Source organism: Cyprinodon tularosa, unplaced genomic scaffold, assembly GCF_016077235.1.
Source record: "Cyprinodon tularosa strain WSP-4 unplaced genomic scaffold, ASM1607723v1 ctg33, whole genome shotgun sequence".
NCBI classification, from domain to species: Eukaryota; Metazoa; Chordata; class Actinopteri; order Cyprinodontiformes; family Cyprinodontidae; genus Cyprinodon; species Cyprinodon tularosa.
In genome coordinates this window covers 2,266,946-2,286,604 of record NW_024039041.1, presented here as the reverse complement: position 1 = coordinate 2,286,604, position 19,659 = coordinate 2,266,946, and the positions used below count along the sequence as shown (strand labels likewise).

Below are 19,659 nucleotides of genomic sequence, written 5' to 3'. Positions count from 1 at the left end.
TTGAATTATTGTATTGGCTGTTTAGCAATGGTGTCACTTTCTGGCTTGAAGACTTCAGTTTAAGCCAATGTTAACCATCACAGGATGTTTGAAAAGCAGGAGCTAACAAAATCCCATTAGATGCTGCTTTAAAAGGTGTTTCTGGGCAGTCTTTAATTTGTGCTGCTTGTTAAGCACCTAGACAGGTAGTAATTGTACTCTGGTGGTTTAGGTTTTTTTAAAAATATTGTTGCTGCTAACAACACCGCTTTAATGTTAGAGGTTATTAGCCATGACAAGTTTTTGAAGGGCGCACAAGACATCAAAAATCAAGACAATCTGCTAACTTCATATGTGAAGGGATGTTATTTTCTTAATGCCAATAAAAGTATGAGATTATTATGTTAAACTGAGATAAGAATACCCTGGCTCTCATCAGATACAAGAAACTTTAGTGGGGATAAAAGGACAGGGGAGAAAAAAAAAGACAGAGGAAAGGAAGCTGGAGGCTGTTTGCAAGGCCTATGAGACCCAAGTCCGGATATGGCTTGGATATGGAAGAGAGGCTCTGTTACGTCCCTCCTGGCTACGGACAAACACACATACAAATCCACACAAACACATGGACAACTGAAAAATCCCTATGTTTAACATCCAGCTGGGTCTGACTGTTTAAAATAAAAAGGAAACATTGAGTTTGAGTTGTATGGATCATTTATACTTTGAAATAATGTATGATGTTAAACAACTCTGTTCTGGGATTCATTATAGGGGTATCGGCAGCGTGTAGGAGATGACATTTTAATAAAGCAACATGACAAGTCTTTCAGTGTCCTATTTCATCCTCTCATGCTGGTGGCAAAGAATGAACCAATGCAGTAAAAGCCTGTTTCTGTCATAACACATAAAACTACAGGTTAACTTTCAGACTAATGACTTCATCTGGTTGTTGCTAAATATTAATTTTTTTCTGGGCTGTGATTTCCTGAAAAGCCCCCCCCTTTCTTTTTCTTCATGAGTTGACTTGATTGTTTCTTGTGAAACAATCATTTGTAAGACTCTACAAATAAATAACAGCAGTCTATTGAAGTATTACATTAGTTTGAGAAATTCAAGAACAGATTTTTTTTATTTCTACGGCACATCTTTTCTTCTATAAGTAAATTACTTCAGGGTCTTATTTGTAATAAGTATTATGACACGCTGTGACTCACATCAACTTCTAGACCACTGTTTTTCAACCCTGGTCCTCAAGGCACCCTGCTCTGCAGGTTTTGGATGTTTCTGATGTTCAGCACACCTGATTCAGATGATTGCAGTTCAGCAAAGCCTGATAATCTGCTATCAATTGATAACAGGTGTGTGAAAGCTGGGAAACATCTAAAACATGCAGGGCAGGGTGCCTTGAGGACCAGGATTGAAAAACACTGTTCTAGACCATGCATCCCCAAACTCAGTCCTGGAGGGCCGCTGTCCTGCAGGTTTTAGAGGTTTCCCTGCTCCAGCACAGCTGATTTACATTTATAGTTGATTAACAGGCTTTTGCTTAACTGCAATCATCAGAATCAGCTGTGCTAAAGCAGAGAACCCTCTAAAACCTGCAGGACAGCGGCCTTCGAGGACCGACTTTGGGGGTGCCTGTCCTAGACAGTGTTTTCTGTGGTTTATAATAAGAGCAAATGTGCAAATAAAAAGCACCTTGGTAAATATGTGAAAAATCTCAAAGTTGTCCTTTATTGTCCGATATGTTCCCCTATAGTACAATTCAACTACAAATGTGTGTAAATTTCTTCACTGGTAGAAAAAAGCCCAGTATGAAATAGTCAGGGGATGTTATTTATTTATCTATTTTTTTAAATCAAATCAATAATGAAATCTTTGTGATCCCTAAAAATGCCAATAAAAAACACGTCAGAAACCTTTATTGAAAATAGCTAGTTAATCGTTTTCATTTGATCATTATGTCTAATGATGAACTGGTTCCCGTTTTCCTTCAGTATAGATATCATGACTTAGATGCCCATTTCTTTTTTTTAAGCAAGTCTTTCTCATGGTAAAGAGAGGGTAAGAATTATGTCAATTTTGACAAGGAAATGGTAAAATGAAAATAAAAAAAATGTTTGTTTTTGTCCTTTTGGTTGCTCCCTTATTCAGGGGTTGCCATAGCGAGTATGTCTAAATTAAACACAGACTTGAAAAAGTTTTTACACCACTTAGCCATAGGAACCGACTTTAACAAATGTATTCCTCTACGTCAGTTACTTGCTTAAATTAACTGGATGTTTGTTGTCCTGTGTGCAAATAAAAATAAAAGCAAAAACATAACAAAGGTTGAAATAATGTATTGCAACCTAACTTTTCGATTCTAGGGGTAAGATTTACCTTTATAATTTTTGAAAGGCAATAGTACACCCTAGAATGTTTTTTTAATGTGTATCTGTATCAACTTTCCAAGCTGACAGGGTCCAGCTGAAATGATCATAGGGGCATAAAATGTTTGGACACACCGGACGCACAGTTTGGAGATACCTGGTTTATAACAACTGTTTACAAGCTATGAGGTAGTTTGATAAGAAAGAGAAAAAAAAGCCTTTTCTGTCTTTACATTAGAAATGTAAACCAGTAAAGCTTGCCGTATGTTACTGAAAATTTACAGAAGCTGTTGGCTGTGTTTATATGGGATAAAGGGTCCCACTACGGGTGGGATTGGTTTGGAATAAAATTGTTTTTCATGATTTCTAAAGAAAAATCAGTTGTTTCTTTTTTATCCTGTCTTACTAAATCTTATTTATTTTTAATGCACAATAAACTTTGAATATTTCCTCCTTACCGGCAACAGATTACAGCTTTGCAGGACAGAGCCAAGTCGAGAAAGGCCTGGCGGAGCTCGAATGACAGGGCATATTTAAGAGTTTGGCCATCCATGATCAGGGCAAGCTCATTTTCTTTTCCCAGAGAGTCACCCAGGGAGGAACAGTGAGCGGTGAGGGTGGCACGAGTGGCCTGCAGGAAGACAAACAGAGGAAAAGGTATCGGTTTAATTTCTTAAAATTAACAAGAGCCTATCCTAAATCAGGAGAAAAAACATGTACATCTTGCAAGATTACATCAGGAAATGCTGTTGGCATCAGAATGCAAAACCTCTAACCAGAAATCTTGCCTCTAACTCTCTGAAATCTCTAAATCCAATAAAAATGTTTCTTCCTTTTCGGCTGTGAGGCAACAGATGTTTCAAGCCACCATATTGTTCTATTTCAGGTTTCTTTTGTTGTTGTTTTTTTTTTAATGTGGACATTGTTATCTTACAAAGTGGTGACAGCGTAAATCATGCACATCAAAACACACAAGCTGGCTTGCTGAAAGGTTAAAGCAACCAGCAGGTAAATGGAAGACATGTGTGCTTGGTAGCATGGTTGCTCTGCCGGCTTTCATCTGAGGAAACAATTTGCTTCTGTGTAACCCCAAAACAATTAAAGAAGCCAATATAAAGTTCACAGTTGTTCCTGGGATCCCAACACAGCAAGCTGATGCTGCCATATCCTGAAGGCGCGTTTAAATCCGGGCTGTAAAAAGCCAAAATCTTTCCTTCATGGGCTGCAGCACATGACAGCAAGAGAAAAATGAAAGCGGCGTCTAAGTTGATGAGGGAAATCTAGCTTAGAAATGTTACAGCAAAGGATGTATGGGGGGAGGGGGATGTGTGGAAAGCCAGGTCGCCTGCAGCGCAGTAGTTTGGGGCTGTTTTGATTGAGCTCTTGATAATAGAGGAACAGGATTAATAGAGAAAACAAACATCCAGCAGAGGTGTAATGAATTCCATGTGGAAACAGCAGACATGCTACAAACCTGACCACCACCGTCCTCCTTCCCCCACAAACACACACACACCCACACACACCTGAATGAGCCATTTCCGCTTAAAGACATCCTTACTTGCTTTGGAAATCTTTTGGACTTCAAACATAATCCAACTGATTAAAGAGAAACTAAGATTAAAAAGATAAATTGAGGTGAAAATAAGTTTAAAAAAATACCCGGCCAAAGAGCAGGAACTAAAATGTTTTTCCCAACAAAATGTTCAGATACTAAATCAGCAAACAGCTGGATAATTAGACCTGCTTTGATTTTTGAGACCATTGAATAACACAGTTAAAACGCATTTTATCCCTAAAAGTAGTGCCTTGCAAAAGAAGTTAATCCCCCTTGATCTACCTTTGAATTTAGCCCCCTCACCTTAAATAAAATGCAACCATCTCCCTATAGACATACCTCATTTGTAAATAAGCTCTTTCTGTATTAAACTCACAACTAATCCAGGCATGAAACTTAAAAGTATTGGGAAATCCAGGGAAGACAGCAGAACAGTCGAGCTGCAGAAGCTTAAAGAAGGCTTGGTTTCTAGAAAATCTGAAACCTTGAACATCTAACTGAACTTTGTTTAATCCACCATCTAAAAAATGAAACAAACACAGCACGACTACGGTATACATCCACCAATCAGGAACGTCCACCTATACTTTAATGACTGTCTAAGCAAGAAGAGCAGGAGAGAGAAGCAGCGAAGAGGTTATTAACTCTAGCAAGGATGAGAAAAGATGCATCAGGTATTGGAGAGAACAGCTGTACAAATCTGAGCTTTTTAAAAATGTAGCAAGGAGAAAGTCTTTGCTAAAAGGCTATAGGAGGTCCCTAATTCAGTTTGAACAGAACTAAAGGCTAATTTACCCATAAAGACAAAGGATTGTAAGGACAATAAAACTATAAATACAAAAAGTTACACCTTTTCACACTAACAATTTGAGGCTGCTTTCATCTACCATAAAAAGCATTTTCCCATTGAGGGTATCATAGTCAAAGACCATACCAAAACCAAATTACTCAAATTTGACTTAAAACTTGATTCTAAAAGACTCTATCCCTATAATCCGACATAATCTTATAATCTACATGTTAAAACAAAGGCTAGCACCCATAATAGTTCTACTAAGTTTAAACATACAGGGAAGGGGATTCTAAAAATGTTTTAAAATTAAATTAGTTTATTTATTTATTTATTTAATTTGGTAAAGTATTTTTTCCTTCTTTTAACGCCATACTTCATGTTAATCTATGAAAAATAATACAATTAATTTACTCTCTAAAGAAAGCAACTATTTATTGAAGATTATGAGTAGAACTGGTTCTAATCTGACCTGAGAGGAATCACCAGCCCTTAGAAGTGACCCTTGTACCTGCATATCATGCAGAAGACACGCATGAGTCAAATGCAGCAGTAGAAACAAAGCAACTGCTCTTCTTTTTGGAAAATAGTGATGCACATGTGCATTCCCTCCACTCACAAACACAGATACAAATCCCCCCCCCCTGCCCCCCTTAAAAAATCCCCGTCTTGTTTTCTCAGCTCGGGGCTGTGTGTTTTTCCTTTGAATGCAGGAATTCCTGTTTGGCTTCACCTTTTTCCCCCAAAACAAGGAAGAAAAGAACCAAAAACATTATAATAGGATAAAGAAGATTAAAGCCTGTCAGGCTCAAAACCTTAGTGCCCATCAGCATTTCCAGTGTGCTCCGAATTTGGTCCTGATTAGCGAGAACGTTTCCTTCCATCTCATTTCATTAGCTAATAACATTTGCCGTGCTTTAAAGAACAATAGCTCATAAAGAAGCGACACAGAGGAGCAGAATATGTAGCAGCTGCAAGAGCCTAATGCAGCACTGTAACCTGTCACAGCAGGTTCAGGCAAAGCTTGAACGGCAGTTAAGATAACCCAGGATAATAACCAGGATAAACCTCCACAGAGCCACAAGGATTAAACAGTTAACTCCAGTTTGAACAATGGTTGGCTTTTCCAGCCACACACCAAGTCCAGACTTTACCGGCTAAAGGAAACTGTCTAAACATGAAGAATGGCTCACAACGGTCCACTGTGGTCTGTTAATACTTAAACAAAAAAAAGCCGACACAAGAAAGAAAAGGTCTCCTTTCTCACGCCAAATTACCTTCTATTTCTGGAAACTATGTAGGAAAAAAAAAAGTGCATGCCTTATTCTTTAATTGCAACATGCCTGATCTCATTAGCAGACATTTCTGGTTCCAAACTAAATGTTTGCGTTTCATATGCAACAGGTCTGAAAGTAGGCAGAGACTGGTAAGAACACAGACAAAAACACTGGCAGACAATTAGCATATAGCATCGCAAGGACCAGACTGCATGAACATTTCTTAGGTTTATATTTGGATCAGAAAGTGGGTGGTGCATGTAGGCAAACTGATGTATGCCAGGCCACTCTCTATTATTGCATTTTGAACAGAAAAAGAAACAAATTCAAGCCCTAAATCCTAAAAAAAGGTGGGTAGAGATCCAAAAACAATGAAGTAGGAGTAGCACTACTTTAACATGTTTTTTACTTGAGTAAAAGTAGAAAGGTAGTCATCCAGGAAATTATTAAAGAGTAAAGGAGTATTTTTTTTAAATATCCACTCAAGTACTGAGTAAATGTTGGTTCAGAGGATCTAATTTTAATGTTTAAAATAATGCAATCAGTGCAAATCAGTGTATTTCAAGGTATAAAACAACATAAAAATTCAAATAAATAACATAAAATAACAAATTCAGGCAAAAGCAACACTCGTAATAATATTTTTGTCAGTGTAAACTTAAAGAACAAAAAAACAGCAGGAAATACATAAAAGAAATGATAAAAAACTTCCATTGACAATCTGATCTGATTATCTCTCCCTGATTTCCAAAGTTACTGTTGGTGGGTTAAGTAACTAGAAATTTTACTCAAGGGTAGTGATACTCAAACAAGAATATTTTTCAAATCAAAAACTACTCCTTAAGAACATTTTTCCTCTCTAACCCTAACTAATATTAACTGGTTACTACCAACCTCTGATCCTAAAAAAATAAAGGATTAGGGGTTTTCATTTGTAAATCATGTAACAATAAAATTGAAAAATTACACTGAAGTCAGCATAATAAAAAAAACCCTTATACATTTTCCCATACTACCTTGAGTACCATCCCATTTCTAACCAAAAGGATAGACATGGTAGTTCCAGGGTGGATTTTCAGATGGCTTAGGGACGTTTTTTAAGGAAACCTCCTTCCAGAAGTGCATTTATGAGGTCAGACACAAATGTTCGATGCAGAGGCTCGGCCCCCCATTTCAATTAATCCCAAAATGGCTTGATTGTGTTAAGGGCAAGACTCCAGTCAGTCAGACCAGCAAAAGCTAAGCTAAACTCAATATACATGATCCTAGCAGCTGTTTTGGTGAAGGTAAAATATTAAAAATATTCTTGGGTATACAGAAGTGTAAATAATAGGATGTAAAATGTTCTTTATTTTTGCCTTTTCAAGGTAAACTGGTGAAAGTCTGAGTGCAGGATGGCTGGCTGTGATGTTTGGTTTACCAAAAAAGGGGTGGTGGTCACCTAGAAAGGACTTGTTTAATTGTCAGAGTGTTTGTCGATTCCTGGACTCCATGCAAGCTTCAACTGCCTATAAATATATGATACAAGTTAATTCATTTTCAGGCATTAAACATAGTGAATGAATACACTAAAAGGTTAGTGATTTCACATGTTTAGGCAAATATTGCAGATCTATCACAACAGTTTTATGAGTATGTAAAAAAGCCACATCATGCAAAAGTTTGAAGACACAAATGTCGTTCAATAGTAATTTTACTGCGGCAAACGTTAATGATTTTTTTGGGATTTTGTGTGAAATAGCAACACAAAGAATCAGTCGCAATCAGTTTGTGTAAATGAACAAACGTCTGCTCATATTACACGTATAGGTAAAGATGAACATTTTCACTGTGACCGTTTCTTCGCCGTTTCAGGTTAAGTAAAGCATCCCCACTGCATGATGCTGCCAACACCATGCCTCACCTTGGGGATGATATGTTTAGGAAGAGCCCTCTGTCTCACAGGGTTCTGTTTGTTGGGCCAAAAGTCACCAAAAACTTCTTTGTGACCTTCTACATGCCCTGCAGGCAAATAGGATTTCTTGTGGCTTTCTTTGGCATCTTTTCATCTTGACAAGCCAATTTGTTGAGATAAAGACCAAGAGTTACTATCAGCTTTATACCCTAGCAGTAAAGAGGTTGCAACTAACAATTATTTTGCTAATCAATAAATCTGTGAAATATCTTTTCAATTAACAAAGACTACCTTAAAATAGAGTTTTTGCAGAATTAAAACAGGTGACACTAAAACTTTTCCACTTGAGGAGTTCTGGATAGGGGGTATTGACAGACGAAAACGTTTTTTTATTTATTTATTTTTTATCTCAAATGCAAAATATTAATATATATTAACAATTTTAATATAATGACTCCTAAGTGGGTTTCTCTATTAGATAAAGTCATGTTCTACAGCCTCTATACTCCAATTAACAATTAAGCAATTACTAAATTACTTGATGATTATTTCAATAATCGACAAATCCGATTGTTTCAACCCTAGTGAATTTGTTTATTTCTTAATACTCTCCAACAAATCTAACAGAAGACTTTACGTGTTGACTTCTGAAGGCTACTTATTACAATGTATTATATATATATAAAAGGGCATAAAAAAAATGCACACCAACAATTTTTAGGGGTCTGGTTATGAAAAGAAGAATGAAGAAAACCACATTGAATATTCTTTCCATTTAATTTTGCCAATAAAATATATTTAACCTAGCCCAGTTAGAGCCAAAAACAGCAAATAAATTAGGAGCTCTTGTAAGACCATGAACCCAGGAGTACCCACAAAGACATGTGGAGAGACATCAGACACGACGTGGTGACCAGACATATCTGGAAATAAAATAAAATAACACTAGAGTGGGAAAAAAGGTGGGCAAAGACACCCTCATTTTAACAGCACAGATCTGTCACCGCTGAGGTTTAATATACCGTTTAATTATCCGGCGGTGCATCTGTGCAAACACCCACATCCGCTATACCTGGGGTCAGAAATCCTCACAGAGACCCTAAAGGGGAATTCAACTGTGAGGAGAAGAGCAGTGACGAGCCGGAGGCACAGTCTGCACAGAAACATGATGAATGGCCAGAAGAAAGGCGGTGTTTGTTTAAGGCTTGTACTGCGGGCAGCGTGACGAGCCCCTGGTGGTTGTGGGAAAGTTTGATGGGGCGTTTGTTTTACACGTTTATCAGGACCTAGCTCCACTTCATCTTGGATAAACTGTTTGTTAAAGTTAAGCAGAGATGGTGAAATTAGGAGGTGTGCTTCTGAGTTTAATGTTTTTAGCCACTGCGAGGAAGAGGTGAGCAGGGTGAAGACTTTTTTCCATTTCTGTGTGTGGTGCTCTGATCTGAAAGCGACAGGTGGCGCATGTCACGGAGTTAGTGCTCGCAAAACATTTAGCCAGGAGGCATTGGTCCCAGGGTTTTGTTTTGGTGAGGAGGAGCACCAAAAGGAGACTGCATTACTGCTCTTTCATCACCCTCAAATGGGCCAGTAAAACACCTCCACTCAGACTCTTTCCAGATTGTCCATCTCCCAGATGAAACCAAATAAACAGTCTCCACTGCTTTATCCACAAACCCACTTCTTTGTCTCCCAAAAGATAAACATGCATATATTCTTCCTGTTTTCTGCTCCTCTTAAGTCATTTTTTTCCCCTACCACAAAGCACACAGGCTGTGTGGTCGCTTCCTGAGCATAAAGAGCATGCTGACAGATGTGCAGACAGCAGCGTGAGGAGGATGCATGTAGAGGAGAGCCTTTTCTGGTCAGAAGGAGGATCTGGATCATAAACCACAGCACAGATAACCAATGCAAAGGAATGCTTTCATGCAACAGTTTGTCAGCTAAAAGTATATTATTGATGCCATGCTTAAATATGCAGCTTTCCATAGTTATGGTCACAGGTATGGACTTTAACTATCCTTTAAGCCCATAAGTGATATAGATCCTGCAAACAAAAAGTAAATCATGATGATGGAAAAGGACTAGAGAACAAAACTTCATTTTTTTGTTTTATAATTTTTTCATGACAATGAATGAATGAAAATAATTTGCAGAAAGAGGATTTGAAAGATGCAGATGAAGTCTATCGAAGCTTGGATGTGAACCATTCTTTTTAATCGATTAAATGACATCATCATTTGGCCGATTCATTATGGATTCAGTGGGAAGCTCATTTGTTGGCCTTTCCTGCATTTGTTTTTGTCTTTGATTTGATAATAAATGTTTCTTTCTTTTATTTAAATTGAGACTTGTTTAACTTTTTTCATCATTGTGTCATTGTATCATGTGAACGGAGAAGGAAAAAGCAATATCGGCTTCAAGAATTGGGCCAAAAATATCGGCAGGACGGGGGGGAATCCCACAGGATTTTTCTGTTGTTTTACTGCACTGACCATGGATCCTGTATTAGTTAGTAGCTTATTTCAAGAACACTACATGAATTTAATCTAAAGTAGAGAGACTTTACACATCTAAAACCAATGTGCAAATAAAGACTGAACAGGCCCCTCACAGAGTAATGCTGGGTATAAGATCTAAAACAAGGCCATAAACTTAAAGGTATAGTGGAGGATATTAATTTTCCAGGTGGATCATCTAAATAAGTGGTCCTCCTAATTTCAATCATTTTGATATGTTTACATAACGCAGTCCTCAGTTAGGTTTTTCTGCGCATGCAAACTTTTATGTGGCGAGCTACGGTTTCAGACATTCATTCAATTTACCTTTCACACCACAGTTCTTTGATAATGGCTGATATTGTAAGAGAAAAAGTGTCTACAAAGTGTTTGAGAAGAAGAGAAAGGCCTCAGAAGAGAGAAACAAGAAAATACTGTTTTTGGGAGATTCTTTCTCGCGATGGCGTACATTGAAAGCACAGGTTGGGCTTCCCACTGATGCAGCCGTTGCAAAGTTTCCAGAAATCCATTTCACATCACTGCTAGTAAAAGTTATCTACCTCTATATTGTAACTTTCCGGGGAAGATAAGTTTATTTTGTAATTTGCATCGTTAGTAAGGTTTATCCTGCAAACATGTCCAAATTTCCACTGCAGCACACACACATACAAACATGTCATGACTTTTTTTAATGTTCAAATAGTCTTATTTGCAGGGAAACTTTTATATAAATATTTGTGAGATGACATCCATCCGAGCAACTGTCTTATCATCGCGTCCCTGCACCTTCTTGAGGAGATATGAGCTCATGCATGCTCTCGAACATGTTTAATAAGGAGCGGGTATAGGGTTGTGCATGTGCATTTTTCTTTAAGTGGAGAGGGCGGGTCTCTTCAGAAATTCACGAAAATCCTCCACTATACCTTTAATTCCTTAGACTCCTGAGGAATTATTTACATCTTTATGACGGCTAGATTCCTCATTCAGATTAATTGCATTTTGAAAGCTGATTTCTCCAATCATCCCCCGATAGAACTGCAGTTCTTGGTGTTTTATTTTAGATTTTTTTAGGTTTGCTTCGGTAGCAAAGTCTGGTCATTTTTTGGTAGGGCTTAGTGGTTTTAATAATAAATATAAGCACCTCATAATGTCGGCTACCGGTTCCTAATGGTTTTATCATCATCAACTGATGTATTAATTTTACCGTAGATCATCTTTCAATGTCAATCTTGAGAAATATCAATACATCAATTAAGCGATGAAAGATTTTTTATGCAAACTACATTTTAAGATTATGACCGATTGGTTTAATGCTTTATTATAGATCAATATATTCTAATGAAACTTCAAGCACAAATCTGTAAAGTTAAATAAAATAATAATGAAGTTAAGTCAAAATCCATCCACCAAAGAAAAAAAAAAAAAAGCGGACCACAGATCGCAGTTTTTCTTGATCTCTTTAAACGCTGACACACTCAAGTCCAAAACATCCCCAGTGATGTTCCAGCGCCTGATACAAATGGCAGCTAAAGGTCAACCTTGAGGAGTGATTTTGATAAGCAGCTTCTGTTTTCACTCATGTGCAGGTCAGGCCTTCAAACAGGCCCACATATGTAAAGAAAGTGGACCTGGTGCGAGTTATTTTAAGTGAATGGCAGATAAGTGTTAAGCTGAGGATGGCATGGCTTTCATCTTCATCACGCACATCAAGAGCTCTCTGAAGTCGTCCCGGTAGACAAGCGGGATTAACACCACATGGATGCCTGCTTTTCTTCTGCCTCTGTTGAAATCTATGATTTCTAAGAAATCTTTTCTCAGAATATCACTATAAAGCTTTCTTGAATCAAATGGAATTAGATCAACTCACTGTCCACTCCTAGCCTTATTGTTGAGGTTTCTTGAATCTGATCCAACTGTTTGTCACGTTTGCAGCTGCTTTGGATAAACTACATGGAAGAAATAAAGAAACGTCCTCGTCTTCACAGTTCGATGAAATGTAATGAACTCAATTCTCTGTGTTTACGCCGCAGACCGTGCCATTTATCCTGCTTCATATGCCGCCACTCAACCATTCAAGATGATTCTTCCTCTGTATGAAAACAGTTTCTTTGTTATACCTGCAAAACATAAATATAACTTTATTCCTGAGCAATCAGGTTTATAATCCCTGCTGAACATGTCAATAATAAACAGGAACAATATTTATTCACCATCTTACCCAAGCTCCTTCACATTAGCTATTAACCATACAGCAATAATCAAACTGTTACTATATTAGAACTAAAAAAAAAAAAAAAAAAAAATATATATATATATATATATATATATATATAATTATGATTGATCAGATCAGAGCAAAAGCTGAGTTAGGGGACGTCAGTTTAGCCGAAACTAAAAGGTTTTATTAACTATATTTACTGAAAAGCTAACATTTTCATAGTGGCCAACTCAGTTTACTCAGCCTTTCGGTGTCTTTGCATTCCTTTAACCCTGGGAACCTCAGGGCATTGCTTTCATTAAGTGTCAAATTTCACAAATAGTCCATTAATCTGTCCGAATGCAGGAATAAAAGAAATGATAGCACCAGTTTGCAGTTAGACGAGTAATCATGACCAAATTAATTGCGTGGTGCTCAAATGAGCTCCCCTGTTAATCATATAAAGGGATCATGCTGACCATGCTCCCAGGTAATGCAATTACTCTACAAGCTCACAGATCAGGATGCCCACCAACTGAGGCGCAGAAGCAAGGAAAATTACAAATTAAGCGTAGACCTCATCTTAATTTTTCGCTTTAAGACACACTTTGGGCCCACAAACCGATACCCATGCACATACTAATGCATTAGTGCAGAAAAAGAGGGGCTAAAAACCCTTTTTTTTTAACCTAGGACATATGAATGTCCACAAGTGGAAATTTACAAAAGTATGAAGTCAGCATGCACCCTTTACTAGAGACCATCCGGTCTCTATACAAGCAGAGCAGGAATCTGGTCTGCATTGCTGACGCTAAGTCGGATCTGTTCCTAGTGCATGCTGCCCTCTGTCACCGGTCCGGTTTATATCCTTTATAGACAGGATTTCTAGGCGCAGCCTAGAGCTCCTGGCTTTTTGCAAATGATGTGATTCTTCTGGCTCCATTCTGCCAAGACCTACAGCATGCAGTTTGCAGAGTGGCCTCTATGAAGATGAGCTTCTCCACGTCTAAGGCCATAGTTCTCACCCAGGAAAGGGTGGCTTGTACCCTTTGGGTTCCTGCCTCAAGTGGAGGAGCTCAAGTATGTTGGGGTCCTGTTCAGGAGTGAGGGGAGAAGGAGGCAGGAGATTGATAGATGGATCAGTGCGGCTCCTGCTATAATGCAGACGGCAGTTTGTGGTGGTGGAAAGAGAGCTGAGAGAAAAGGAACGTCCTATGTGCTCGTCCCCATTTTCACTTACCTGTAGTGAGTTGGACATAGTGGAAAAATTGCAAATGTTCTTTTGGAAAGTTAGCTTGTATCAGCAAACAGCAACTTTTAAACAGCCTGCACAAGGAGAAATGGGCTCGTGCACGCTCACTGTACCCACTCCCTCTTGGGAGTGGGTACAGGGTTGTGCATGAGCAATTTTTTTTTAAAAGATGGTCTTGTCAAAAATTCGCAAAAATCCACCACTATACCTTTAAAAATACAAGAAGGATAACTGATAATAACTAACTAAATATCAAACCCAAAAAAGATGCAGACATATTGCTGGAATTCAATTAGATCAGAGAATAATTGTGTTTTTTCTTGTGATAATAAAGAGCTCATCTCCATTTCTCAAAGGAGACATCAGAGACTTTAATTACCTCCACCTGCAAACACACAAAGAGTCCCACCCACCAATTTGACCGCAGACCACACCCCAGTTCTCACAGTAACCTGGTTAAGAAACACCCCACCACATAACTTCCTCCCATGGGAACACACCAAAGTCCCCCAGTGATAAACAAAGTGATGCAAGCGCAGGAGGCCGCCAGGAAGAAGAAGAGGAGGAGGGTTTACTCACATCGAGAGAGTCCTCGTTGACAATGATGAGGGACATGCCGTGTGTCACCAGGCGACAGGAGTAACCTGAGAGACAATACAGCAGAGGGGAGAGAGTGGAGGATGGGAGAGGGATTGGGTTTACTAAGATACAAAACAGAGCGCCACTCATATCAACTCAACCTCTGATCAAACAATGTGAAGGTAAAGAGAAGGTACACCCTCCTGAATTCGAAGAGGATTTGAAACTTTATGTCCAGATGCAGAAAAATCAGTAGCGACTTAAATTGAGGATAAGTTCAATTATCTGTTGCTCCTGATCAGATGGTTGGAAATTCATGAATCAAACCTTTTCTGAACAGAAAACAACTAGTTCAGAGTAAAAAAAAAAAACATGAAATAAAACCTGCAGGCAGAGAAAACTACCGTTGTGTGCTGGTACATATTTTTTTCAAATTCAGAATTATGTTCACCCCACTGTACAATACAATCTTTGAGTCTAGATTAAGTTAAACCACCCGAAGGGATGCAAAAAGGAATAAAAATGATTTGCACGGCAGTCATACTCTATACCAAAGTCACAGAAATACCCTTTGCAGAGAAGCAGTATATATTTGCATGTAATCCATTTTAAGCACGATATTTTAAAGTGACATTAATGATCCTACTCACACTGAACACTTGTTTTTTAGTCGAATAAATAAATAAATAAATAAATAAATAAATACTCCCCATATTAAAAATGCATCACAGGATCAAAATTCTGTAGTTTTTGGAGTTTTTAAGCCCCCTAAAACTTCTTAGAATATTACCAACCAGTTTAAAACAATATTGATTCAGGTTTTCTTTAAAGGGGACTTTAGGTTCTTTTCCAGGTCACTACTAATTGGCCATTTTTAGACAAACGTTTGTTCTTTTTTTCTGAACAGAATCTGACCACAAAACAAGCAAAACATTCCAAGATCTGAGGCATGATCAATTGTTTGTTTTCTGTCCTGTACTTGTTAATTTTTCAGCAAGCTCCCTTAAATTAAATGTCAGAAACAAAGAGTGAACAAGCAGGAAATCTGCAAAAGAGTCTAAAACATCTAAAAAATGTATATGGAAAAAAAAATGGTGAGTATAATTTTTATTTTATTTAAACACAACACTCTATAATTGCATCAGTGCTTTTATTTGGTCATTTTCCTCTCACCTATATTAATGGCGGTCTCTTGCTTGTCTCCAGTAAGTACCCAGATCTTGATGCCGGCCCTCATCAACGTGGCGATTGTGTCTGGGACGCCGGCCTGCAGACGGTCCTCTATGGCTGTGGCTCCAAGCAGCATTAAGTTCTATTGGCAAACACAAAGAGCCAGAGGTAATTCTAGGAAAACAAATCTATAATGGCATAAAAGAGTTAATAAGGTTAAAATAAATCATATTTAGACTTTGATTTCAGCTTCCTGTATATGTGAACGATTGTGACATCACATAAGTTTAATTTGAGGACAAGGATACCAGACAGTTTACATTTAAGTTGAGAAAACATCGAGCCAAGGAGTCAGTCATTATCCGTTCCCATGCGTGCTTTAATTTGTTCAATGCCTAAATGGTTGTGTGTCCTCATTAGACACCCCCACAGACACACAACTTAACACGACCCTGTTGTTGACTCGGGTTTTATGAGGCTTTTGGCACGCCAGTGCAGGTAATTGCCCTTGTGGTCAGAAGTTTCCTCCTCCTCCTGCTTCCTCTTTTTTCTCTCTCTCTCTCCTCACATACTTTTCTCACCTCAGCTCTCGCTGACAAATCAGTTGGCTTTCACACCCATTAGTTCAGCTCTCTCCTGAATCTTCCGTTTGGTTTTTAACCAGATGAGGGATCAGATGAGACAAACTTGAATTACAATGCTACACTGTACAAGAATAATCCGCATATGGTCAAAAAGAAACATCAAAAACAAATCAGTGTAAAGCATTGACGGTATAAAGAATCAGTGGATCCTCTCTGCCATCTGCTGGTAAAAAAGCTCAATGGTTTGTAAAGGATTCTGTCTCATATTTATCTGCAATCCAAAACTTTTGTTCAGATTTTCTTCATATTGTTTTTTTATTCTAAAAAATCATAAAATTCAAAATTAAGTGTTTTGCAGATGTAAACACAACTCTTCATCACTAGAGCATTTTTTTAACATTATAACGCCTCCCTTTAAAATATTTTAGAACAATTTTCTAATCGTTATGCCTACAAAACAACCTCATAACAAACATAACCACCTCACTCCCCCATGACAATCCAAAAACCTGGGTGTTCATGACAATAATAAACTGGACAGGAATCCTGTACAAGAACGCGAAGAGCCGCCTCCACCTCCTGAGGAAGCTGAGGTCCTTTGGAATGAGCAGACCCCTGCTTAAAACCTTCTATGACTCTGTGGTGGCTTCAGCCCTCCTTTATGCTGTGGTCTGCTGGGCCCCTGGCAGCGCAGAGCGGGACAGAAAGAAACTGAATAAGCTGGTGAAAAAGGCCATTTCTGTCCTGGGCTGCCCTCTGGATTCGTTGGAGGAAGTAGCTGAGAGGAGGGTGCTGTCCAAGTTTACATCCATCATGGACAACACATTTCACCCCCTGCACCAGACTGTAGAGGAGCTGAGCAGCTCCTTTAGTGAAAGACTCTTATATTCCGTTTGTAAAAAGAAGCACTACCGCAGGTCATTCATCCCTGCTGCCACCAGATTATACAATGCGGCTCCATAACTGCAATAACTTGGTCAACTAATGTAAAATCACTATTTAATACCCTGGGCAATAACATTTGAAACAAGAGACTTCAGCTGTTATAGTAATCTCACTACCTCACTGTTGTTCCTTACCTGGGACCAATTTAAAGTACAACTTCAAATCCATATGTGTATAAGTTGCCTTATTGCTTTTTTTTTTCTCGATCCACTGTATATATGTGGACATACTATGCACCCTTTCCTCCTTTTGACTATTGAGCCGACGTGACAAGGGAATTTCTCCACTGTGTGGTAAAATAAAGGCTATCTCATCTTATTTTAAAACATATAGACAAATAAACGTGGAAAAAGTTGCCCTAGTCAAAAAAGAACCAAATTGGGGTTTTTATTGTTTTTGCTTCTCTTTTTTATCTACTTGTAAAACAGAAGACCAACTATAAAATCATTCCGGACACATGATCTCTTCAGGAACACACGGTGATGGCAGCATCATGCTATGGGCATTCTTCTCTTCAGCATGTAGAGCTAAAGTTGTTAGCGCTAATGTTTACATTAATGGAGCTAAACACAGGATGACCCTGGGACAATTTTTTTCATTGTCATAGCATGCATAATGCCTTTCTTTGTGAATCTAAAATTTAAGTTTTCTGCTGTAATGTGACAAAATGGGGAAAAGTTTAATGGCAAAAAATCCTTTTAAATGGCGTCATTAGTGGGAACATATACTCATACAGAAAAAAAACAAATCAGTGTAAACAAATCAAAAAAATCCCTAAAAAGTTATGACAAAATTTATTCAATTAATCAAAAAAAAAAAAAAAAAAAAAACTTTACAAAGCAATTTTATGAAGTCTTGCAGAAGCTCAGCTTTAAGCAATTCGACTTGAAGATCATCAACGCTCATTAGCCACAGATGAAAATGTGTTAATACCTTTTCCAGTAGTTCATAGCATTCCTCCAGTTTCTGAGCGCGGTCTTTGAGTTCGGTGCTGACGCGGTTGTATTCTTTCAACCACTCCTGATATACGCCTTCTTCCAGGTCCACGTATGCAAAACAGAGCGTCCTTAGACCTGAGGGTGAAAGATAGGGAAGGGTTTATCATGCAGTAAACCTATAAGGCAATTACAGGTCTTCTCTGATACAACAGCATCGGAAAGAACAAAAACACAGGAAAAACTGTTTTTTAATGCAACTTCATGAGATTGAGGGGAAGCTTTAAACTGTCAACATTTTATTAACTCTTTATAATAGCTTTATTCCTGATCTGACCATCCATCCATCCATCCTTCCAACAAGTTTATCTGATGCTGGGTTGCTAGGGTAGCAGCTTCAGTAGGGAGGCCCAGACATCCCTCCCCCCAGCGCTTCTGGGGGAATTCCAAGGCGTTCCCAGGTCAGCCGAGAAACATAGTCCCTCCAGCGTGTCCTGGGTCTCCTCCTGGTGGGACGTGCCTGGAACACCTCACCAGGGAGGCGTCCAGCAGGCATCCTAACCAGATGCCTGAGCCACCTCACTCTCGACATTGAGGAGCAGTGGCTCTACTCTGAGTCCTCCCCAGATGACTGAGCTCCTCAACCTATCTCTAAGGGAGAGTCCAGAAACACTGCAGAGAAAACTCATTTCCGCTGCTTGTATTCTTAGATGAGGGTAGGAAAGTAGATCAACTGGTAAATGGAGAGCTTTTCCTTTTGGCTCAACCCTCTATTCACCACAACCTTCATTCTAAATCTTGTGTAACAAGAATATTTTTTTAAATGTTTCTTTAAAAGACAAAGAAGGAAAGTCAATTATTTACTTCAATTAGAGATGAAGCAAAAGATTCCTGGACATTACTGTATCATCTGCATATATTTGATCATTCCAATTTGGGTAGAATATCTGGTAAATCGTGATCAGTGCAAAATGTGCAAAATAAAAAGATAGAATTTCTTCATGTGTTTCTTTCCATGGTAGTGGGTGTGTGTTGCTGCGGTGATAAAATATTGGAATATTAATCATCATGACCCCACAATTATCAAATAGTACTTTAGCCAGAAATGCACATCCCTAAATGCACTACAGTTACAAGTTCCTCTAGTGTCTTTAATTTCATGATTGTGTCATCTCCAAGAGCACACACAGCAGCTAGTGATGATTTATATCTGTGTTAATCTGTTTATGTCAAGCACGACTCCTTTACTCACATAACAAGGTCTACAGTCAATTCATTCAACATCAAACATTGGCAAATACGGCGAGCCCAGTTTAGGAGTTGGATTGGACCGTGAAAAAAAGAGATCGGTCCATCTCTAGTTCCAATTAGCATACAAATAAAGAACCGGAGGAGAAACTTGGCTAAGCTTTGACAAGTTATATCAAGAACTTATCTCCAACTAGGCTTGTCCCGATCCGATCCACGTATCAGATCGGACGCCGATATTGGCAAAAAAAATGCATATCGGCAAAGCATGTAAAAATGCCGATCCAGACTGCCGATCCAGTTTAAAAAAAAAATACGGTCCGTATTTTCCAGTTTCGCCGATTGAAACAATCCATTCCACTATTTTGCGCCAGTGTTCCCCGA

General features: G+C 38.5%; 1 protein-coding gene across 11 annotated transcripts in view; it reads right to left on the bottom strand.

Moving 5' to 3' along the window:
• atp8a2 (ATPase phospholipid transporting 8A2) overlaps positions 1-19,659 on the bottom strand; it is a 92,101-nt gene that overhangs the window by 31,072 nt on the left and 41,370 nt on the right. For all 11 annotated transcript variants that reach the window (XR_005281530.1, XM_038293697.1, XM_038293690.1 and 8 more), the window contains 4 exons: positions 18,026-18,165; positions 15,567-15,705; positions 14,394-14,458; positions 2,810-2,982 (listed from right to left, as the gene is read on the bottom strand). Coding sequence is in view for 10 of the 11 variants with exons in the window: in XM_038293697.1 (XP_038149625.1) it covers positions 2,810-2,982; positions 14,394-14,458; positions 15,567-15,705; positions 18,026-18,165 (517 nt within the window). In the remaining variant the exon portion in view is untranslated. The remainder of the gene's footprint in view (positions 1-2,809; positions 2,983-14,393; positions 14,459-15,566; positions 15,706-18,025; positions 18,166-19,659) is intronic.